This window comes from Vitis vinifera, chromosome 1 (genome assembly GCF_030704535.1).
Source record: "Vitis vinifera cultivar Pinot Noir 40024 chromosome 1, ASM3070453v1".
NCBI classification, from domain to species: domain Eukaryota; kingdom Viridiplantae; phylum Streptophyta; class Magnoliopsida; order Vitales; family Vitaceae; genus Vitis; species Vitis vinifera.
Genome location: NC_081805.1, coordinates 22,839,391 through 22,863,950, shown reverse-complemented (window position 1 = coordinate 22,863,950; position 24,560 = coordinate 22,839,391). Strand labels below are relative to the sequence as shown.

The 24,560-nt window shown below is 40.3% G+C and overlaps 1 protein-coding gene across 4 annotated transcripts; it reads left to right on the top strand.

Moving 5' to 3' along the window:
* On the top strand, positions 1-24,560 carry LOC100249597 (aldo-keto reductase family 4 member C10). 4 transcript variants are annotated; one of them, XM_010656376.3, is made up of 4 exons: positions 1-232; positions 871-1,555; positions 3,088-3,342; positions 23,948-24,560. In XM_010656376.3, exons 2-4 carry the CDS (start codon positions 989-991, stop codon positions 24,206-24,208), a joined length of 1,083 nt encoding a protein of 360 aa, XP_010654678.1. In that variant the 5' UTR covers positions 1-232; positions 871-988; the 3' UTR covers positions 24,209-24,560. The 4 variants fall into 4 exon arrangements, with proteins under 4 accessions (XP_010654678.1, XP_002273213.1, XP_010654672.1 ...); XM_002273177.4 differs by having other exon boundaries at positions 1-268; XM_010656370.3 differs by lacking the exon at positions 1-232 and adding an exon at positions 257-506.

The following is a 24,560-nucleotide window of genomic DNA, read 5'->3' as shown; positions in this document are numbered from 1 at the left end:
GCATGCCAACGCTTAAAAAAAAAAAAAAAAAAAAAATCAATCGAAAAGCCTCACACTGCTCAAAAACCCAAAAACCCAAAACCCAAAACCATTTTCCCAACGGTTGAAACGAGAAAGCCCTTCGCTTTCCCTAGAAAAACAGAGAATATTCTTCTCATTTTTCACTCAACACGTTGAAACTCTGCACATTGGAGTATCCTCCCTCTGGTCAATGAATGTAGTTATAAGTTGGGTAGGTGGTTGTTGGATCTGGAGTCTTCTCTGTTAGGTGCGCTGCCTTGAAAATTATTGTCTCTTTCTCTGACTTCATCTTTGGTTTTCTTTCTTTATTTTCTTCATATTTGTATTAAAATACTCTTAATTATTGATATCGATTCTCCAAGAGAGAGGGGGTCTCGTGGTTTTGTTTCGTGTTTGTTTCTCTCTCTGCTCTCTGCTGCCGTTGTTGACCACGCCCTTCCATTTGAATACAATTATTTTATTTGCGAACAAGTCTTCTGGGTTTGGTAATTTCCTGGAAATAAATAGAGGGTCGTGTGTGCTTTTGTTTGTTTACTTTGATCTTTCTGTTTTGGGGTTCCAATTTGATGTACAGTCAATGAATTATACTTTGGGTTTGTGTTTGATTGGTGAGGTTTCATTCAGATAAATCACCAAACAGAAGGTGTGCTTTTTAGCAGTAGAACTAGTAATGTTTTCAACTGGGAACGCTGAATTGTCTTCTTTCGTTCACACTGCTGGATTACTTTTTGGTGCTATTTGATTAATGTTTTTGCTTTTGTTTTTGTTTTTTTTGAATTTACGCTTCTCAATCCCATTTCTGAGATTTTGGGTTACTGTATCTTCCTTGGATTTTGTTTGTGAACACAGTTTTGTTCCGGCGTTGTTGGAATTGTGATTCTCTGGCTCTTGCATTACTGTGATTTCTTTGGTTGATCAGTATCTATATCTTGTGTGCGTATTTGTTCATCCCAAAAGGCTTGAGGGGATGAAAGGAAAGGGCGGGGCACCAGGAACCTACTTCCTGTTGAATACCAAAGCAAAAATTCCTGCTATAGGTCTGGGGACATGGCAGAGTGGAGGGGACCTTTGTGTTGAAGCTGTAAAAAGGGCGTTGTCAGAGGGTTATCGTCAAATAGATTGTGCCCATCTTTATGGGAATGAGGTTGAAGTCGGGGAAGCACTGGCTGAGGCTTTCAATGGTTCACTGAAGAGGGAGGATGTTTTTTTGACTTCTAAGCTGTACTGCACGATGAATTCGCTCAATAAAATTGAGAATTCTGTTAGAGTTTCTCTTAAGAACTTAGGAGTTACATACTTAGATCTCTATTTGATGCATTGGCCAGACATTACAGCGTTTGGTGATGCTACGGATCCTCCTTCCAATTCTGGAAATGACCATAGGCAGTTTTTGAACCGATTGAAGAAAGCATGGAAAGCTATGGAGGGTCTGATTGAGTTGGGTCTGGTTCGAGCTATTGGAGTTAGCAATTTTGGGGTTCAGCAGATTAAGGAACTGCTTAAATTCGCAAAGATTGTACCCGCGGTAAATCAGGTGAGTCCATATGACTTTACTCATCCTCGCTCTCTTTTAATTATCTATTTTAGCATATTTTGGCATAAGAACTTTCAATTTATTGATTTATTACCAACCCCATCCTTCTAAAGATGCCGGGTTTTGAGAACAAGCAGAATCCTTACCCTGTCTATTGGTAGCTATGGTTCAAAGATGTGGTGAAATTTTATCTCCCTATGTTCATTTTCTTGCCAACAAATATTGGCCTAAAGAGTGATAAAACTATAACAATATGCTCGCATCTGAACCAGCTTTCATAGTCATGAATATATTTCAAATTAGGTGCTTATATCAGATCTCAAACCTCTGACAATTCATCCCCCTCATGGAGAATGCATCACCTTTTGGAGTTTTTACCTTGATGTCATGATGAACTTGGCAAATTACTGTTGGTAACTCTTCCTGGAGGTGTTCAATACAGTAGTAGGCATAACCACATCTGTGGACAACATCATACAAACATTTCTAATTAGCTTGTTGTCTTTACTTGCAATGTAGCTGGGTGGTGGGTACCCACCCTTTGGTTCAGACCTTTTCTTGATTGGCTGCAATTTCAGAAAATTTCACTCACTAAATGTGGAAGTCATCCAAGGAACTGAACATAATTTCCTCCTCAGAGACAGTGCAAAATTGATCAGAGACTAGGAAATGAGTTTCACTGGTCCTTTTGATTACAAAATGTTGCCCACTTGAGTGGTTAGCATATATAATTATAGGCAATGCTTTATAGAGAAATCCATGGTGGGATTAGTAGGACTGCGTAATCTGTCTGAGCTTGTCGGTTCTTCTTATGGAAGGTGTGATGGCAGAAGTCTCCTGGCACTAAAGAAAACCAGCTATGGCATCAGCCAAAGATATTCATCATCACTAGAGGCTTTCCTTATATTTGAAATTTGAAACTTCATCTTTCTTACATGAGAAAGAACTGGAAATAATTTTTTTTCCCTCCTTGAAATTTGTTTGGACTTAATCTCTATGATATTTAATGTTTTAGGGTATCTAAAACTTGAGGCTGTGTATCAGCAATTCTTTTATCAGGATTTGGGGTTATCTGCAAGGAATGTACTATTTCTCAACTTCTTTCCAACTGTTTTTTGGCATTGAAAACTAATATGTGAATCAATGATTGAATGATACTTTTTTATATAATTTGTAAAGGACCAAAATGGTAACCTTATTTGCATTATGTTGTTTTGCATTTCCATGCCATTTTTCCCCGACAGGATGTTTATTTGTAATTTTTATATTTATATATAAGTTATAACTCTGTTATAGCGTCAAATATTTTCAGCAAAATTTGTCATTTTTTAATTGTTCTTCTATTGAGACAAAATTTTAGGAATGTGAAACTTCAATGTTTAGGTTACTTAATCCTTGCCTCTGACCTTTTATTTTTTATGTTTTTTTCTGGCATATCAAACATGTAAGCCCTCTCATCCTTTTTATCTTCCTGTTGATGTTCTGGCCTTTAATTTAAGGTTCTTGATTGATCTATTATTGGCTTTCATTAGGCAGAATTGCATCCTTTCTGGAGGCAAGATGAGCTCGTGAAGTTTTGTCAATCAAAGGGCATCCATGTATCTGCTCACACACCTTTAGGAGTACCAGCTTCTGGTCCTGGACCATCCGATAGTGGATCAGGTGGAGAAGATGAACCTGGAACTCCCCGGATATCATTCAGGAGGTCAAGATCAGTTCATGGGCCGATGTTGAAATTGTCGGTTGTTGCAGAAATCGCAGATAGACATAAAAAGACACCCGAGCAGGTATTTTTCATAGAGTGTCCTTGATTTTCTTTAAACACTCTTTATATATTTCCATAAATGCTTTTAGTTATAGGATCTTGCTGCTTTGTTCCCATCTTTGCACCCTATTCCTGATAGCCTATTGGATATACTTTTCTTTGCCAAAATCAGCTATCTTGACAGTTTTCTTATATTCAAATGAAGAGGGATATTGATGCTTCATTTGATTGCCTTATAAATTGGACGAAAATAAATATAGGTTTGGTTTCTAAACATAATCATGTATACCAAAGTCAGGTGTAGGATTTCAGATTTGCATATCTCACCCTTCATTTCTCAGTAACCATATGGGTGCTAATCATTTTGGCACTTTTCTGAATGTTAATACTGTCTAATTAAATCCCTAGTTTGGGAAAATAGTTTATTTTGTGTATCCACAGTATCAATGTTGTTAAGATTCTTATGTATTAAGTCTACATGCTGTCTAGAAAATTTGACTCTGTTGTTACTTTCTACCAGTAAATATGTGGATGTTGAATAGCTCTCATCCATCTCCATCATGAATAAGAGCCAGAACTTAAATCAAGAAGTGAACTGTTATTTAAGAAATTCTCTTCACAAAAGCGACTATCTCATGCCCTCTCAAGCTACTTTGACTTTCATGAGATAAAATATTTCCACATTTAACATATGTAAGGCTAAGCAGAATACTACCCCAAAAAAATACCATAATATTCCTTCTTTAGCCCTATTCTCCTTACTATCAATATAACAAAGGAGTTTTGAAAATCGAGACACTATCTACCAGTTTCTAGGCCCACTGTAGGCCAACCCTCTGTTTGAAGTTGTTTATTTTTATGTGAGGAAATTTTGATGGTGCTTCCTTCTGAAAATCTACTTTGATCATCAGTAAATTAGTGGTTCAACAAATGACATAAATTGTGTGTTATCAGTTGGATTGGTGATCAAAGAAAGCTCCATGGTTAAATTTATCTGCCAACTTGCAATGGAATATGGTTTTTTTTTATGGGCACTTTTGCAGTGTGATATGGTAAGCACTTGAAAAAGGAAATGCTCTTGATGTACTCATAAAACATTAAGATCTAGTTATATTATCTATGTGTCTTCTTAAAGGTAGGCAAATGTTTAGTTGAAGAAGAAAATCAGCTGATTGTCTCACTTTTTCTGTTTATTATGAGCATAGACATTAGATGTTATGGGGATAATGTCCTCATGTGCTTGGTTTTGAACTGTATAACTCAAAAATATTAGGCTATGCCTAGGATCTGGTCTTGGAGGCTACTTTAATTCTGATTGGGGAGAGAAATGAAAGAACTATTGTCATAGGAGTCTGGACAAATTAGACTTAGGTTCTGTCAAAGCCACATAGATTTTCACTTTCTGTGCTGTTGAACTGTGTCTACATTCACTCTTGTTTTGTTCTTACCTGATAATTGAGTCATCGATGATTACCTCTCTCTTAAACAGAATTCAAATTGCATTCTAGTGTCAGAGAACTGTTCTCATTTGTCAACAGTGAATTTTATGGATCTTTTGAGTTTTAGTACATTTTCAAATATTCTCCTTTTTCTTCGTATGTTATGTATCATGAGAACTTTAAAAGTTCAAAGGGTAATTTTCTTAAAATTTCCAAAAATTTCGATTCTTACACTAAATCGTGCATCTAGAAAAATAGGTCTCAATCTCTTATACAAAAACGTCAATAGAGCCTTAAACTTCACCTCGTTATTGGCTCCAAGTTTGTGATTCTTTCCCCTCTTTGTATGCCTTAGCGACTTCTAAAGAGGCTTGGTTAGTGGAGTTGTGGGACTCAATGGGCAAGGAAGGGGGTTGGAGTCCTAGGTTCTTTAGGCCCTTCAATGATTGGGAGGTGGAGGAGGTGGAGAGGTTACTTGTGACATTACAAGGAAGGAGGCTTAATTCTAATTGACAAGCCTAAGTAACTGACAAGCAACTTTCCTACTTCGCAACCTAACACCAATGCAAGCTCCTCCACATTAGAGGCCTCCCCTATTGGAACTAGTTTGCTTTTGTTTAAGTTAAATTTTATCCTTGAAGAAGTCTCAAACCAAAGCTAAACCCAAGCTATATGGATCAATGGACCTAAACAAAGTTCACAAAAACATAGGGTATCATCAATAAATAAGAGGTGAGAAATCTCCACTCCTTCACCTCCTCCCCCTCCTACCTTGAGATTCAAAATGAAGCCACCCTCTCAAGCCCTTCTCAAGAGAATGCTAAGATCCTCCATCACTAACACAAATAGATACAGGGATAAAGGGTCACCTTCTCTCAAAGCCCTTGTGCTTTGGAAAAAGCTAAAAGGAACTCCATTTACCAAAACTAAGAATATTGGCATTCAAATGGAAAACTGAATCCAACTTGTCAGAGTAGCCCAGTTGGTTAAGGCGAACACTGGGAAGTGTGGTCCTAGTAAGTGGCACATGGTTCTGGGTTCGAATCCTACCACTGATGATACCTTGAATTTATTTGGTGCTAGTTGTTGCGGGGCGGTCATCACCTCGAGTTTGGGTCTCCATGGAGAGTCCTAAGGGCTTGGCCATGGAAGGTTTCTCGATTATAGAAAAAAAAATAACAAGGAAAATTGAATCCAATCAATCCATTTCTACCTAAAGCCCATTTTTTGCATCACCCTAATAGGAAGTTCCAATTTACACCATCATAGACTTCTTCAAAGTCTAACTTACATACAACTCTCTACGACTCCTCAATCTTGAATATATAGTTTTTTTGGTGATTAAAACTGCATTTAGGATTTGCCTCCCTTCTGCAAACACATTAGAGTTTGACACCACTTTCCTAATTTCCTTTTTTTTTTAGTCTATTTTGTCGAAAGTTTAGTTAAAATTTTGCGTAGACTACCTACAAGGCTAATGATCTAAACTCCTTTAAATCTTCAACTCCACCTTTTTTTGGGATCAAAACAAAACAGTAGTATTTAGACTTTTCTCAAAGGTACATATTGCAAAAGAAAAAATAAAATCCCTGAATAGGCCAAGACCTCGTCCTTAACACAATCCTAATAATGCAGCCAAAATGCTAGAGAAAAGCCATCAAGTCCAAGGGCTTTGTCCCCATTTAGCCCTATAATAGCATCGTGAATCTCCCTCTCATTGAATATATCTTCCAGTTCCAGCCAATTGGAATACTCCTTTGCTTGACGTTTTGAAAGACATGCTATCTATATCCAGTCTTGACTCTCCTCCTGAATCCGACAAAAGGAGTTAAAAATAATTCACCACCCTTTTTGAAATCTCAACATCCTTTGCCACCTACTCTCTATTTACCCTAATTCTCCTTATGAAATTTCTTCTGTGTCAAGCATTGGCAATTTTGTGAAAAAACTTCATATTTTTGTCACATTCCTTCAACCACACCTCCTTTGATTTTTGTCTCCAAGAGGTTTTCTTTAAAATGGCCTAATGATTAAACTCTTCTAATGCCACCCTTCTAGCTTCCTTATCTTTCAAAGAGAGCAGTCCTTCCCTCTCCTTTCTATCCTAGTAGCTAATTTGACCCAAGGCACAAACCTTTCAAGTTGCTATATTCCAAAAGACTCCTTTATTCCAAGTTTTAAGGTCCTTTAACACTTTCAACTTTGAAGCCAAAATGAAGCTCTAGGATCCACTAAATTTATACCTTTCCCACCGCCCTTCACCACATCTTTAAATCCCTCTAACTTAAGCCACATGTTTTCAAATCTAAAAGGGGTCCTTCCCTTTTTTATCCCTCCTCCCTGTATTAAGATGGAGGAATAATCAGACACTAGCCTCAGCAATGGGAATTGCGATGTATTTGTGAAGTGGTCCTCCCAATCAGCCATGATTAGGAAATGGTCAATTCTTGACATTGATTTTCTATTCAGCCCTCCACACCATATGAAAGAGCCCCCTGTCAATGAGAGATCAACCAGTGATAAATCTTCTATATCGTCAGAGAATTGTCTCATGGACTAAGAGATTCTGAAACAATTCTTTCTTTCCTTCAAGAATCTAATTACATTGAAATCACTCCTAATACACCTTCCCATAGCCTCCTAATGGACCCCCAATTGCTTCCCAACATCTTCAAGTTCTCTCCCGTCCATAGGGCTATAAATCCCTGAAAACACCCAAGTGAAATTGTCCTCATTGCATCTGAATGAACAAGAGACTGAATAAGAACCTAATCTCCATGTCAAGGATCTCCAACACTCTGTTGTCCTAGAAGACCACCACCCCTCCAGCTGCTCCTGTTGCCTCAAGGGCACTCCACTCTAAGAACTTGCCCACCCCTAAGCTTCTGACCAAGGCCATCAAGATAGCTTCCACCTTTGTTTAACCATAGGCATGCCAAGTACACATTCTGAGAATGAATCATAGATTTAATAACCTTCCTCTTCTCCTCATTGTTAACTCCTCTAACATTCCAAAACATTTTCTCAACTCCCTTTCTCTGCATGATGACATTATAGCCTTGTGATCTTTTACAGACTGAAGCCTTCATTTTTATTTTTCTAGGTTCCATTTTTCTTAGCAAAGCCAAAATCTCCTCCTCAAACCCTTTGATTAGCATCCCCAAAAATTTACTGAAAGCTGCAAAATTTTCAAGAGATAAACCTGAGTAGGCTTCCTTTTCCAACTATAAAAGCCTTTCTACTGAGCTGCTCAAACTTTGAGAATTTAAAGGATCTTTCCCAATTACATGAGAGATTACTGATTGTAATGGAACCATTTCAAAATGGCCCATCTATATGATGCTTTGTCAGTAGGTGATGCTAACAAGTGTAATGCAGCAATCATAAAGAGCAGTTTAGGATTTTAGCTGTTCATATTTAACCTTAAGACAAGTAAAAGTAGAAAGGGAAGGGCTTATCTTTGTTTGGTAATCGAAAGTTTCTTTGGAGGATGGGAGCTTTTGTTCTTTCTGTACTTTTTTGTGTGCCAGAGTAGCAGTTTTATAGGTGCCTTTTTCATTATATTCTTCTTGTTTGCCTACAAAAATACTGAAGAAGAAAAGAAGGGGAGAGTTATTAATTGATGGAAATAGTCTTATTAACATACAGGTTATTAGGGTGTGAGAGAATCATCAGCAGGATTCTCATGCCATGTGCAGATTGTTAGGGTGTAAGAAAGAGATGAAGAAGAAGAAGAAGAAGAAGAAGAAGAAGAAGAAGACAGAACTACTCTTATAATCTGCTCTGATTTTTAGGGTGAGAGAGAGAAAGAGAAGCAGCAGTACTCTAATACCATGCTCAGATGGTTAGGTTGAGGGTGAGGCTGAGTATGAGAGAAAGAGGGAGGGAAAGAAAGTGGGGTAGGGGAGAGGAACTGAGAGGGATTGATGGAAAAATACTAAATTACCAATCTAGGCTACTTCATGAAGTCCCATATACTGGAGTCACATTATCACATTCGGTTTGGTGTAGATTGTAAGAGAAGCATGTAATCTTGTTAACCTCGTGATATTTCTACTGACAATGTTATCCCATCTCTAAAAACATGTAAACATGTCCATGTGATGACTATTGCAAATGCTATGCGAGCTCTAATTATTAGATCTGTCTAATCAACATGATAACCAATGAGATGCTGTGTCTGCATTCTATCCATTCCCAAACTCATAGCCATGAGATAAAAAGGGTCAAGAATCATACCCAAATTCATACCCTTTGCTTCCAAACCCATAACTAGTTGAGGATTCACAATGATATTTTTGTGAATGACATCCATTTGCATAATTAACTGAATTGAAAGCTTTTATCTACATATAGCATTATGGTGAAGGTAATGATCTCTGTCTATAATCTCCACAACAATCCCAAGCCAGAGGACCTAATCAACCGCTACATGAAGTATTGATGACAAATAGAAAGCAAGGTCCACTACCCTCCCATGTAGGTTGGAGTGTTGGCATTATCTGCATGAATCAAGTACAAGGTGGTTTTTGGGAGCATAATGGTCCTTATTCTAAGTAGCATAGTAAAACAATGCTACATAGATCTTTGCCACTTCAATAGATTCACATGGATTTTCTTCACGTAAGAGTATGGATTTACCCTTACCACTAATGTTAAGGACCTTAGAGTCTAGTATTCATCAACATGAGCACTGTTCCCTAAACCATGGAATTTTTAGGGGCATTGCACTTCACAGGGCATGGATGTTTCAATGTTTGGACTGATTTGTTTATCTGGTCCATGTATGAATAGGCTAAATATTTTCTAGTACTTTGATATCTCCAGTATCTTAGGCCATTGATAGATCAATATCTATAGGTATTGGTTTTGTAAAATTTTGAGGATGCTTTCAAGATACTATGAATGTTAATAGATAACAGAAATAACATCATTATAATTTTGAAACATCTTTTCCTTGATTGTTCATGTTTCCTTCCACTTCAGTAGCTATGGTATCATATTCTCAAAGATGGAATTAAAATTTTCAGAAATTTTGATGATGTTTTTAAGATGCTTTTTTATTTATTTTGATAAGTAGAAAAGAGTATTTATATTAAAAAGAGATGCTAAAATAGCGGTTTGTGATATACAAAAAAGATACACTTAGCCTCTTACAGCTGAAACAAAAAACTGTCCAAAAGGATATACAAGAGACAACCCCTCCCTCAATGGGAACTCACACAATCAAGGAAATCAATTAAAATTAAAGGACCATATTTTATAAACATCTTAGTCTCCGACCATGGTACACAAAAGAACCTTTTAACCTTTGGATGGACAACACGTCGTCTTCGAAGGCAATTTTGTTTATTGCCTTCCATACTGTCTAAAAAATGCATAAGAGGCCCATTGTCTAAACTTTTTTTACTCTTTTTACCCACAAAAATCTCATTCCAACTCAAAAAGGTTTCCCCAATCGAAAAGGAAACACCCACGAAACTCCAAAAAGAGTAAAAAACATCTCCCACAAAGCCCTTGTCTTTACACAATGGATAAATAAGTGATCAATGAATTCCTCATTCGTTTGATAAAGATAACACCTATTTGCGAAAGCCCATCCCCTTTTCTGGATTGGGTCCAAAGTTAAAGCTTTTTCCCATGAAGCCTCCCAAGTAAAGAAGCTTACTTTTGGCTACACATAGGAATTGAAAATGATTTTCATTGGGAAATAAACTAAAGAGTCCGACTCTAAGGCTTTGTAGAGAGACTTTACAGAGAATTTGTCACTCTTTGTTTCCATCCACCGCACCATATCCTTATCCATATTCACTCTCTTCCCACACAGACATAACAAAAGGCTCTCCATCTCATCCACCTCCTAATCATTGAAAGGTCTAGTGAAGCGAGGACTCCAGCTCCTCCCATCTTCTAAGACAATCCAAACATCCTTCACCCAAGCCTCTTTGGAAGCAGTTAAGGCAAATAAAAAGGGGAAGGAATCACACAAAGGTGTATCCCCACACCACTTATTCCTAAAAAAACTCATCTTTTGCCCATTACCCACCACAAAGGAAAGTCTACTGCTGACAAGGTGTCAAAACTTCCTGATTGCTTTCCACAACCCTACACCATACCTCTCTCTTACTTCACGAGAACACCACCCACCTTGTTCCTCCTCATACTTTCCCCTTATTACTCAATTCCAAATGGCCTCTCTCTCGTTCGCAAAACGTCAACTCCACTTGTAAAGGAGAGCCTTATTGAGAGTAGAAAGACTTTTAACCCCCAATCCTTCTTTTCTTTTATTTGAACAAATGGTTTCCCACCTTTCCAAATGAGGTTTTCACTCTAGAGCCCCACCCCCCCATAAAAAATCCCTCTGAATCTACTTCGGCCTCAATCTAATCAACCTTGGCAAGTAGAGGATAAACATGAAGTAAATAGGCAGACTTGACAAAGTGTTTCATATCAAGGTGATTCTCCCACCCTTAGAGATGATTTGTCACTTCCACATAGCCAATCTCTTTCGGAACCTCTCCTCAACTCTATCCTAAGCTGCCACAAACTTGAATGGAGCACCCAACAACATCCCCAAGTAAGTGAACAGTAAGCTTCCCACCTTACAACCAAGCTTTAAAGGCAAATCCTCCACATTCTCCACTCTCCCCACTAGAGTCAACTCACTTTTTATCCAAGTTAACCCTCAACCCTGAAATATCCTCAAACCACATAAGTAGCCAGCATAAAAAAGTCATTTGGTCTTGGGACGCCTCACAAAAGACCAAAGTATCATCCATAAATAGTAAGTGAGAAACCTTAATCCTTTCACCCTCTTTACCCCTCACATGGCAAGCTGACAAATAACCTTCACCTACAACTCTCTTTAAGAGGCAACTTAGAGCTTCCATCACAATCACAAACAAATAAGGAGAAATGGGGTCTCCATTGGAGCTTTGGAAAAAGCCAAAAGGGGTCCCATTGATCAGGACTGAAAAACTAGCAGTGGATATACACTACTTGATCCACCTTATCCATTTCTCCCCCAAAACCCATCTTTTCCAAGACCAAAAACAAGAAAGACCACTCTATATGATCATAAGCCTTTTTTATATCAAGTTTGCATGGAACCACACCCCCATTACTTTTCAAAATCGAATCAATGGCTTCATTGACAACAAGCACTACATCCAAAATTTGTTTACTCCACAAACACATGTTGGGTCTTGGAAATCACTATAGCTATCACCATTTTTAACCTATTGGCCAATAACTTGGCCAACCATTTGTATAGTCCTCCCACCAAACTAATTGGCTTAAAGCCCCTTAAGTCTTCCGCTCCCCTTTTTTTCATAATCAACACGAAGAAAGTTGCATTCAAACTCCTCACAAAATGACCATGTTCATGAAACTCCCTAAAAAAGCTCATCACCCCATCTTTCACAAACTCTTAAGAAAACTGCTAGAATGTCATGGAAAACCCATTTGGAGTTGGTGCTTTGTCCCCACTAAACCTGAAAGAGCATTAAAAACCTTCTCCTCAGAAAAAGGTTTTTTCAGCCCTGCTACCTCTTGATCTTCCAACCTCTCAAAAGACACTACCCACTTCCTCTTTAATATTGTTCTCCTTAGTGAACCACATTCCATTTATTTTGACTCTAGCCATCTGGTTCCTCCTTCTATGAGCATTAGTCATTCTGTGGAAAAATCTTGTATTTCTATCCTCCTCCTTTAGCCACACTTCCCTTAATTTCCGTTTCCAAGACATTTCTTCTAAAAGAACCCATTTCTCTCCAAGACATCTCTTCCAGAGAAAGTGAGCGGGAACTCTCCTCTTTATAAAAAAAATCCACCAAATTCAATGCCAAAGCCATCTATACTTCTATCTTACCAAAAAATTCCCTATTTCAATTTCTCATAATAAGTTTTTGTGCTTTCAGCTTTTCAGCCAGAATGAAACTAGTAAACCCACTAAAATTGAGACCCTCCCACCACTTCTTCTAAACAATCTTGAAGCCCTTTTCCTTCAGCCACATATTTTCAAATCTAAAAGGTGTAGAACTTCTCCTCAGCCCTTCCCTGTCAAGGAGAATAGGAAAGTGGTTGGACACCGGTCTAGGAAGAATACATTGATCAACCCTAGAAAAATGACCTTCCTAATTCTTTGAGATCAGGAATCGATCCATTCTCGACTTAGACTTGTTATTTAGCCATTGCTCCAAGTGAAAGAGTCTCCTTGTAGAGGCAAGTCCCTCAATTCTAATTCCTTAATCACCTTTGAAAATCTCCTCATGGTAGAGGACAATTTGCCACCTCTACTAAGCTCCAAGAGGAATCCGATCGTGTTAAAATTGCCTACCACACACCAGGGATCACTCCAAAACCTCTAATCCTCTAACTCGTCCCAAAAACCTTCCCTATCCTTCTTTAGCATGGGTCCATAAACACCTATAAAGCTCAAACAAAAATCATCCTCATAGTTCTTAAAATGACAAGAAATCAAAGAATTCCCCACTTCCATCTCCAGCAGTTGTAACGCTCTATTATCCTAAAACACCAAAACCTCACCTGCCGCTCCCCTCAAGTTCACAACACACCATTCTAAACATCTCCCCACTCCTAGACTTCGCACGATCCCATTGGACATCTCTTGTATTTTAGTTTCCTGCAAGCAAGCTAAATCCACTTTTTGAGATTTAATCAAAGCCTTCATCACCTTTCTCTTCTCACAGTCATTTTCCCTTCTTACATTCCATGAAAGAATTTGAAGCTTCATTTAACTCTAGTTGGTTCCCACATTTTCCCCTCTTGACCCATAATAGCTCACCGAATACTCCAATTTTTTCAGTTCCCGATCAAATCTTGAGGATTTTTGCACTTTCCTCTTTTTGCCAATCATCTTCTCTTTTTGTTCTTTTCTCTCTTACATCCTTTTAAGAAGCTTCAAAATCTTCCCTTAAAGGCCCTCAGTTGGCATTCCCAAGCAGTGGTAAAAATTCGCCTAGCAACTGTTCCTCCAAAACTCTATGGCTCCTCCCTTTTCCTCCACCAACCCTCCTTCCCTCTCCTTTGTTGAAAATGTCCCATCATCTCCCTGCTCATTACCCAGCTCCATCACAGTCGTACAACCCTGAACACTCTTTTCCGCCAATATTACCCTCAACCTCAACGGGTTTACGACCGTCTCTCCTTCCCCCCGTCCAGCTTAACAACAACATCGTGATCCACCTACTGCAATCATCACTCTTTCCAACCTAGAGGAAGAAGAAGAATCTTGCCCCCCCAAGGCACAAAAAGAATTGGGCAAAGAGGAGTACTTGGAAGCTTCCTCTAAGAGGCAATCATCAGTTGGAGAACCACTATAGGTCACCAATCGCGCCCCCTTGGCCTCTATGATCAACAATCCACCCATCATCTCCTCTTTGGCCCTCCAAACCTTAGAGGAAAAGATTCTCTCCCAAGCCCTAGCCTCTTTTAAGCCCTCAACATTACTACCCTGGGCCGAGCCCACAAACTTCTCCACCACACGATTGGGCTAGCCCTCCTCCATAACTATACTAGGCTGACCAGACTCTCCCTCCATTAAGGCACGACCCAACCCATGCTTCAACTGAAAAGAATGTTTAGCCTTTTCTTTTAAAAGGCCTTTAGCTCTTGGGCCTAATTGCAAACTCCTTTAGGCCCAATACCCTTTCTTATCTCAAACCCCCCACATCTTTCCCCTCCACCTGCACCCCCCTCCCTCCTTTACCTACTACATTCCCTGCACCAATATCAGAAAATTCAGATGCTTTAATAGGCACATCAGAGTCAACGTCCACTTTACCCTTATCTTCTCTGCTTGAGCATGCCACACCACCCCCCTCAAAATGCATACCTATGCAAAACCCATGCTTAAGAGTGTTGATATGCATAAGTTGAAAGAATATCAGTAGAATACCAATTTACATTTTCCCCTAATTATTACATGATTTTTGTACTTCATTTTATATTAATATACATTGAAGATTTAGAGAATATATTAGAATTTATTATCTAATAGATTGAGATGTAAAATAAAATGATTATTGATTTTAAATTTTTTTCTTTAATGTCCAAAATATCAAGAAAAGAAAAAATATCTACTTTCTAATAGATTATAAACTTCTTTATTCAATAGTATATGATGTATAGATGGAGGAGAGAGAGAGAGAGAGAGAGAGAGAGGGAAGGCTAGAGAGAGAGAGACCGAGAGCGATGGAGGAGAGCAAGAGCTTCTGCGTTTGAGTGAGAATGTAGAGGGAACTGTCCTCTTAGGGGCTCGGAATAGCTTAAGGAAGGGTAGTTTTGGTGTGGAGTTGAAGACTTTTGAGATCGAGGTAGAGGAGAAGAAAGGCAAATTGCAAGCTACGATTGTGGAGAGGAAACAAGGGATCTCGTCGTGGATACGACTGGGACCGGAGGGCCTAGGGCTCTTTCTTGAATGTCTGGTTCATTGCAGTAAGGACACGATTGTTGGAAAAGGGGAAAGAAAGTGGAAGGAAAATGGGAGGGCCTATTCACTGTTGCGTGATGAAAACAAAGGGGGGTGCTTCCTCCGTTTAGGAGTTGTGGACCTGGAGAATAAAAGGTTTAACATCTTTATCCCTAAAGGGAGAGGAGCAGAGGGGGGCTAGGCTTCAATGGTGGGGACGCTACAACGACTAGGTATTGCTTATGAAGGAAAGGAAGGCCAGAAGGACGAAGCGATGTTGCTGAAGCCCATTATGACAAAAACCTTTGCGGAAGTGATCAAACAGCCGAAGAGCAAAGGAAGAGCAGTGGTTAAGGTGGAGGTCAAAGAAAATGAGCTAAGCCGAAATTTGAATAAATTGGTTCATTGTTTGGTTAGGTCCTAGAACCCTAGTTCAGAGAGGGGGGATGACCTGAAGAGTTGGAGGACCCTTTTGGCAAAAACTTGGGGACTGAAGGGCAACTTAGGTCTAGCAAAATTGGAGAGGGGTAAGGTTCTGCTAGAATTTGAACTATTGGCAGAAGCTGAGAAAGCCCCAAGTCTCGGAAGCATTTTGGTGGGGGGATCCTTCTACGCCCGGAAAAATGGAGTCCTGAGACGAGGTGCCTGTCGGAAGGGGAGAAAAGGTGTGAGGCATGGGTGCATATCGTGGGCCTACCCGTCTCCTTATGGGATCGGGCCATTCTGAGAAGGATAGGGGAGGAGTGTGGGGGGTTCCTTGTAGTCGACTCCCAAATAGAGAAGCTGAAGAAGTTGCAATGGGCGCGGATTCTGGTGAAGCTGAACGGAGAAGAGCTTCCCAACGTGGTGGAAATTTGGATTGAAGATTTCTGCTACGCATTAACCCTCTGGTGGGAGGTTAGGTCAGTTTTGAGAGCGGTGCCGGCAGGAAAGAGAGAGATGAAAGCTGTAACAGCAGGCGAGGTTGGGGGTGAGGACTATGCACGCGCGGGTAAGCGCGTGCTGGAGGAGGTCGTCGTTACAAGGCTCGAGGCCTTGCCACTATTTGCCGATGGGACGCGGGGGGGAGACATGCCGGTCGGGGTAGCCTGTAGAGCAACGCTTGGGTGGGCCTCTTGTGACGGGCCTTGCTGAGTCCCCATGGAGTTCGGATATGGCCTCTGGGTTTACTGGGCCTACTGGGCCAGTCCCAGTTTGTCTTGAGACTGGGTCGTCTCTTTCTGGGACATCGCCTAGAAAGGTTTCTGGGTGGGCCAAGGCCAAGGAGCCCTTAGTGGAGCCTGGGCCGGATTGCCAAGGCCCGTTTCTACCTTGTGCAAAGGGTAAGGCCCGTCCCCCGGTTTTAATTAGCCCAAGCCTTCTGGGGGGTCCAGACTCTGGCATCCTCTTTCTTGATGAAGGACGATTTGAGGAAGCAGTTTGAGGAGGAGTCACGTTATGAGGAGAGCTCGAAGACCGACGACGCTTTATTGGAGGAAGCTCTAAGGTATGGGACCGCCTCTACCCCCATTGGTTTGTTGGTTCCTGGTTCCCCTTCTTCTCCTTTTTCTTTTTCTGGTCGGACTCCTTTGGGGGAGTATTACGACTTTTCTGGGGCTGGTTGGGAGATAGCCCAAGGGGAAACACCGTGTCGCAATGTCAATGGCCCGGGGTCTACAGAGAAGAAGACCGTCACTCGCTGGGAGCTGATGGAGGTTAACAATGGCAGCAATGGAGAAAGTGGAGAGGAGTTATGCTTGGTTCGTACAATGCCACGAGAAGTTACAGGATGAGAGGAGGTCAATTGGGAGGATAGCGATCTGGCTAGATTCAGCAAGTTCCTGGGGTTTTCGACAAAGGGCTTGGAGAAGGACATTTTTGGATTTCTTGGTCAAGATAAAAAAAAAGGAGGGAAAGAGTCCATAGCAAAGTTCTTCTGGAGAAATCAAAATTTGAAAGGGAATTGAAAAGACTAGAATGCTCCATTAACTATGAGGGGGGGGGGGGGGGGGGGGAGGGAAGAAGCAGAAGTGTGGTATGCAAGAAAGAGGGGGCCAGATTTTGGAAGTCTAATGAAGTTAAGGTTACTGAGCTGGAATGTGCGTGGAGCTAACGATAGCTCCAAAAGAAAGGTGATTGAGGGAAGAAGCAGAAGTGTGGTATGCAAGAAAGAGGGGGCCAGATTTTGGAAGTCTAATGAAGTTAAGGTTACTGAGCTGGAATGTGCGTGGAGCTAACGATAGCTCCAAAAGAAAGGTGATTAAGGCCATGATTAGAAATCAAAAGGTCGATCTGTTTTGTCTCCAGGAGACAAAAATTCAGACAATGTCTGAGGGTGTGGTGAGGAGTTTGGACTCTGGGAGGTTCCTGGACTGGGGTGCCATGGATGCTCATGGATCTGCGGGAGGAATTTTGATCTGTTGGGACAAAAGGACCTTGGAGGTGCTTGAGATGGAGGTGGGACACTTCTCAATTTCCTGTAGGCTCAGGAATGTGGAAGATGGGCTCGTCTGGATTTTCACAGGAGTGCACGGGCCGTTCTCTAGGGAGGACAGTGAGGCTTTATGGGAGGAGCTAGGGGCAATCAGAGGCATCTGGAATGATCCCTGGTGTTTAGGGGGCGATTTTAATGTCATCTTTTCCCAAAGAGAAAAGAGCAGTTAGGGAAGGATAATTGGTGCAATGAGAAGATTTGCTCAGGTTGTTGATGAGTTAGATCTTCTAGATCTTCCGTTGCAAGGAGGTGTGTTTTCCTGGAGTGGGGGTTGGAACAACCAGTCTTGGGCTAGACTGGATAGATTCCTTGTGACCCAGAACTGGCTTGATCAATTCTGTGGGGTTGTCCAAAGCAGGCTGCCTAGACCCACTTTTGACCACTTTCTCATCTTGCTGAAAGGTGGTGGGTTAAGATGAGACCCTTCCTCGTTTAGGTTTGAAAACATGTGGTTGAAAGTGGATGGGTTTAAGGACCTTCTTTGGGGATGGTGGCAGGGGTCTGGGGTGAGAGGGAGGGCCAGTTTTAGATTGGCCACTAAGTTGAAGGTGCTGAAGCAGAAAATCAAAGATTGGAAGAGGGATGTGTTTGGAAGGCTGGAAGTTAACAAAAACTCGGCTCTCCAGCAAGTCGAGTTCTAGGATAGGGTGGAAAGTGAAAGGAGCCTTTCAGAAAGAGAAACGGAGATGAAAAAAGAAGCTAAGGAAACTTTCAAAAAGTGGGTTCTGCTGGAAGAAACCCATTGGAGGCAAGTGTCAAGGGAGTTGTGGCTGAAGGAAGGGGACAAGAATACATGATTCTTTCACCGGTTGATCAATGCCCACCGAAGAAACAAATTCCCTGGACAGAATTAAAATTAACGGGGTGTGGAGGACTGAGGAGCAGGAAGTGAGGGAGGGGATTGTGAACGCTTTTTTGCAACTGCTCTCTGAAGAGCCAGGCTAGAAAGCTGATATTGAGGGGCTGCACCTCCAAAGTCTAAACTTCAGTGAAGCTGAAGGCTTGGAGCTGCCTTTCACCGAGGAAGAAATCCACTCTGCCCCGTTGGAAATGAATAGTGACAAAGCTCTTGGACCGGATGGGTTTACAGTGGCCTTTTGGCAATTTTGTTGGGACTTTGTGAAGGAGGAGATTGTGGATCTGTTTAAGGAGTTTTATGAACAAAGATCTTTTGCTAAAAGCCTCAACACCACTTTCCTGATCCTCATTCCAAAGAAAGGGGGGACGGAGGACCTTGGGGACTTTAGGCCTATCAGCCTATTAGGGGGTCTGTACAAGCTTTTGGCCAAGGTGTTAGCGAATAGGCTGAAGAAGGTCTTAGGGAACGTGGTTTCTGTGGATCAGAATGCCTTTGTGAGGGGCAGACAGATTTTAGATGCCACGCTCATAGCTAATGAGGTGAATGACTTCTGGCATAAGCGTAAGGAGAAATGGTTGATTTGCAAACTGGACATTGAAAAAGCCTACGATAGCATCAATTGGAATTTTCTCATGAAGGTCTTGCACAAGATGGGTTTTGGGTCTTGGTGGATGGAGTGAATTTGGTGGTGCATTTCAACTGCCAAATTTTTTGTCCTGGTCAATGGGGTGCCAGCAGGCTTCTTCTCAATTACTAAGGGGCTGCGTCAAGGAGATCCTCTGTCTCCTTACCTCTTTGTCCTGGGTATGGAAGTGTTAAGTGCACTCATAAGAAGGGTTGTTGTTGGGGGATTCATTTCAGGTTGCAGCCTTCGGGGAAGAGGGAGGATGGAGATGGATGTCTCCCACTTACTCTTTGCTGATGACACAATCATCTTTTGCGAAGCAAGGAAAGAGTATCTAACCTCTTTAAGCTGGATTTTGGCTTGGTTTGAGGCGGCTTCTGGGCTAAGAATAAACCTAGCTAAAAACGAATTAATTCTTGTTGGGGAGGTAGAAGAAATTGAGGAAATGGCAATGGAGCTAGGGTGCAAAGTGGGGTCTCTTCCTTCAGTTTATCTGGGGCTGCCCCTTGGAGCCCACCACAAGGCCATATCTATGTGGGATGGGGTGGAAGAAAGAATGAGGAGAAGATTAGCCCTGTGGAAAAGACAATATATTTCTAAGGGCAGGAGAATTACCCTTATCAAGAGCACTCTGGCCAGCATTCCTATTTACCAATTGTCCCTTTTTCGAATGCCCAAGATAGTGGCAAGAAGGCTTGAAAAATTACAAAGAGACTTTCTTTGGGGAGGGGGAAGAATGGAAAGGAAAATCCACTTAATTAATTGGGAGGTGGTGTGTACTCAAAAGGAGAAAGGGGGTCTAGGTATACGGAAGATTGATCTCCTAAACAAGGCCTTGATGGGTAAGTGGATCTGGAGGTTTGCCTTTGAAAAGGATATCCTTTGGAAGAAAGTGATCGGGGTGAAGTATGGCCAAGAGGGCTTTGGTTGGTGGACTAACGAAGCTCGCGGGGCGTTTGGAGTGGGAGTGTGGAAGGAGATTTTGAAGGAGGCAAATTGGTGTTGGGATAACATGATGTTCAAGGTGGGTAAGGGGACTAAGGTCAAATTTGGACTGATCACTGGTGTGGTAACGCGGTGTTGTCCTGAAATTTCCCTCAGTTATTTGCCTTGGCGGTCCATAGGAATGCAATGGTTAACGATGTGTGGGACTCTAGCCTTGGTTAAGGGGGTTGGAATCTCAGATTTGCTAGAGATTCTAATGATTGGGAGTTGGATCTAATAGGAACTATGTTTAATATGCTGAGGGACTTCAAGATCTCCCAAGAAGAGGACTCTGTGTTATGGAAAGGTGGGGGTCAAGGCACTTTTGGGGTTAGGGATGCTTACAATTTGCTGGTTGCTCCCAATGCCCTCGCCTTCCCGAATAAGTGCATTTGGGTGGACAAGGTCCCAAATAAAGCTGTTTTTTTTGCTTGGGAGGTTACGTGGGGGAAGATCCTCACATTGGATAGGCTTCAAAAACGAGGATGACAGCTTCCTAATCGTTGTTTTTTGTGTGGCTGTGAAGAGGAAAATGTAAATCATATTCTTTTACACTGTATAGTGGTCAGGGTCCTCTGGGAAATTGTCCTCGCCTTGTTTGGGGTTCATTGGGTGTTCCTAGAGACAGTCAAAGAGGTGTTATTTAGTTGGAGGGGCCCTTTTGTGGGGAGAAAGAGAAAAAAAATCTGGTATTCCATCCCGTTGTGTATTTTTTGGACGGTATGGAAGGAAAGAAATAGATTAGCTTTTAGGGGGGGTTCTTTAGATATACAGAAACTCAAAAAAAATTTTGTTTGTAATTTGTGGAGTTGGGCTAGGGTGTATATGGGAGGGGAGTCCTCTTCACTTTTAGTCTTTTTGGAGTGGCTAGCGCCTACTTAAGGGCTGGTGAGGCTGCTTGTTCTTTTGTTTTTGGGTTATGCTGCGTTGTATACTCCTTGTATGCTTTGCGGCTTTTTGCCCTTTAATATATATTGTACTCATTTATAAAAAAAAAAAAAATAGTATATGATATATACATAAAGGAAAAGGCATATATAGGTTTTGAAACCTAAAGGATCGAAATCAGATTTTTAATTAAAAAATAAATCATGAATTTCCAAAAAGAAACATTGCCAAAACTTGACAAAATTAGAACGACTGCTCACTTTGGCCAGTGCTTGAGTGGTCTTGTTTTACCAAAAATAAAGATAAAACAATTTTAAACCAATTTTGTGAAACCGATCCAATCCATACCCTTTCATAACCTAACTTGCCTCTAACAAATCTTTTCAGACTTACTTATGATAGTCTGGTTAAAAGATCAACAATTAAGGAACAAAATTGCCAATTCATAAAAATGTCCTAACAACCTTTTTTCTAAAAGCTTAATTTATTGGGATTTGGTACAATTGTTTGTCATGTGTTCCAACATCCTCCCCCATGTGCGGCCTGCCGCCGCATAGCTGCACATGGAGAGATACACACAAACCGCGAACACCCTTCTTTCAGCTTTCATGTGGGATCAATAAATTGGACTAAATAAACATGCAATAAGGTTGGAACATATAACCACCTGTCAAACAACGGTCTAATATTATTTTGCGTAGCTAATTTTCTTAAAAGCTTAAACAATTAAGATTTGGACTCACAATGTATATCATGTTCTTCAACATGAGTAATATATGTAAAATGATATTAATATATATTAGTGGGTTAAGCTGGGTTGCCAAAGGCATCAACCCTAGCCCTTACTCAACCTTGAGTGTGTTTTCCTTTTCTTTTTATTTTTTGTTTTCCTCGTGACAACCCACTATTAAAACAAGAGCTGAAGATTGCATGTCAGTCTTGATGGGTTTGGGATGGATTTAATTTGCCCAAGTTGTGGCCCACACTTAAAAGTACTGTATGTGGTATGGTATCGCAGTGCATTAGACTTCAGCTATATATGCATGCTTTATTTTATCATGATATTATATTCGGCTAGAATGGATACATGAGTGATGTTCTAATGACAGATATCTTCTATATAATTGTGCAAATCATTGGCCCCTGTGCATGTTATGGTTGCTTTTATTTACAATTTGCTGCTAAAATTTAATATTGTTTCTCCAGTTATCGTTTCTGAATTTTCATTAAGATTTTCCGCCACTAATTTCTGAATTTCCAAAAATTTTTTGAAATTAAAATTAATATCAATGTATCCATTGATACCTTCCTATCATTTGCCTCCATAATATTATCCAGATGGATATTTACTTCCTTGGGTATTGGTGGTGATTACAGGCAAGGATTGTCTTTGTCATATGGCTGCAAGTTAGGATATGGTTCTTATTCATATGGGTTAGTGTTGGAGTGTGAGTCACAGATGAATTGATCATTAATTTATGGTTATGACTCTTATGGATAAGAAGCCAGGGATATGGGTGTAGGTTTGGCTCCCAAACATCGTCCTTCCATGGTTATAGGCTTGCAAATGGATAAGGTGCATATTGGATATTTCTATAGATTTCTCAGAAGAATGGGTGCAGTATTAAGGATTTGGACATATTTAGCCTGGCTTCTTGATATTTTATGTTTACTACATATGTTGCATACCATTCTGCCTAGAATTTGTTGTGGATGTTTGCTTGTTTATCTACTTTGGATGATTATATCTATGAATGAAATGGTTTTAGATATTAGTATCACAATAACATCATCATCATAATAATAATAATAATCATAATAATGTCCCAACTGTTGGATAATCCTAACAGTAAGGCATTTATCCAAACTGTTGGAGAAGCAAACCGCGAGTGATATGGCCCACCCCTATACTCTACACTTCTTAATTTAAAACTAGGGAAGCTCAAATTCTGAACCTATAGTACATTGCCAAAGGGCACTACCTCTAAGCTGCACTTGAGTGGGCATTACCTCTAGATTTTCAATTTGTCAATGTTACTTCTTTTTGTTGTAAAGAGGTAAAGTCATTATTTAGATGATTAATTGTATGTCCATGTTTTCACACTGGTTCCTCACTAGTGTTCCCCAATACAGGTATGTCATAGCCCTGAACCACATTCAACTAATGTTTATGAGGCTAATGTTTGGGTCTAATGAGTTTTAGTTTTCCTTCTAAGTGCTTCTATTTTTTTAATCAAAGTTGTGTCAAGTTTGTGTATTACCCTTTGTGAAAGAGAAAAATCCTATTCATGTCAAAGTTGGTCAATTCATGTAGACTATCAATTTTTGGTTGCTATTTCCCGAAAGAAATATTGCGGTCAGGGTCATGGGTGTTTGGTTTATAGGTTTGCTTTGGAAAACTTCAGTTTTTCCAGACAAGAAGTTTACCTTAATCTAATTACATATAGATGATGTATGAAGTTTTATGGATGGAAGCAGATGGGACTTGTCTTGTGGGTTCTCCTTTTTTAGCTTTCCTAACAATTCATGTGTTGGAACCTCTTGTTTTAAAATGATGTGTGGCCCTAGTTCAAATTAAGCTTTGCATTTTCATTTTGCAAATTCAATACTTGAATGGAGACCAAAAATATTTTATTGGAATTTCATTTACGGACATTCTGAGGTTGCAATTGCGTTTTGTCATAGGCACACTTGGGTTCTCGGTCACAAGTCCTTATCATTGCATTAAGAAGCAATTTTGTCACTTAAATGGCAAAGTTTTAGCCAAAACAATAAAACAGCCCCTAGTGTAGTGGGGATGAGTGACAATTGGGAGCCTGACACATGAAATACTTCGTAACTACATTCACATCTATTTTCTATAAGCAGAGCAACATTTAATGTTCATAACTAGAAGTGATATATTGGTGTTCTTTGGTATGTTGTAGGTCATTTTACGGTGGGGACTGCAGAGAGGGACCAGTGTTCTACCTTGTAGTCTGAAGGCTGATCGGATCAGGAAAAACATAGACATCTTCAGTTGGTCTCTGTCAGATGATGAGTGTAACTGCCTGAACCAGATAGAACCTCAAGTATGTTTATTTGGAAACGGTCCTCTGAATAACCTCCCAAACAGTGGCTTTATGCCTGGAAGTGGCCCCCTTCAGTCTGTGCGCGAGATGGAAGACGACGTGGAGTCCAATACTTGATGTTTGGAAATATTTTCTTGTGACATTCTGTCATTTGAGATAACATCTTCAAGTTATAATATGGCATGCGAACATATGCTGGTTGTTTGTAAGATTGTTTTGTGAGATTCTCTCTTTGGTGGATGCTGAATTTGGAGTCAAAAGATACATTATTGATGGAGTTGAAGTGGTGAATATTTCCTCTTAAAGAAAGATGTTTTATATCTTCCCACAGGGGTGTGTTTCAAATGTAACATTGTCAAGAAAAGTGGCTACTGTACATGAACCCACCACAAAACAACAAAGAGGTACTACCTTTTCCTCTGAAAGTTTCAAGACATAATATATGAATACTCTTGATTTTTCATTATCA

What these genes read in the sequence shown, in the direction of transcription:
- LOC100249597 (XM_010656376.3), top strand. Translation starts at nt 989, where the DNA reads ATGAAAGGAAAGGGCGGGGCACCAGGAACCTACTTCCTGTTGAATACC. An exon ending in TTGTACCCGCGGTAAATCAG is followed by an intron (nt 1,556 to 3,087) that starts GTGAGTCCATAT and finishes GGCTTTCATTAG; the next exon opens with GCAGAATTGCATCCTTTCTG. An exon ending in ATAAAAAGACACCCGAGCAG is followed by an intron (nt 3,343 to 23,947) that starts GTATTTTTCATA and finishes GGTATGTTGTAG; the next exon opens with GTCATTTTACGGTGGGGACT.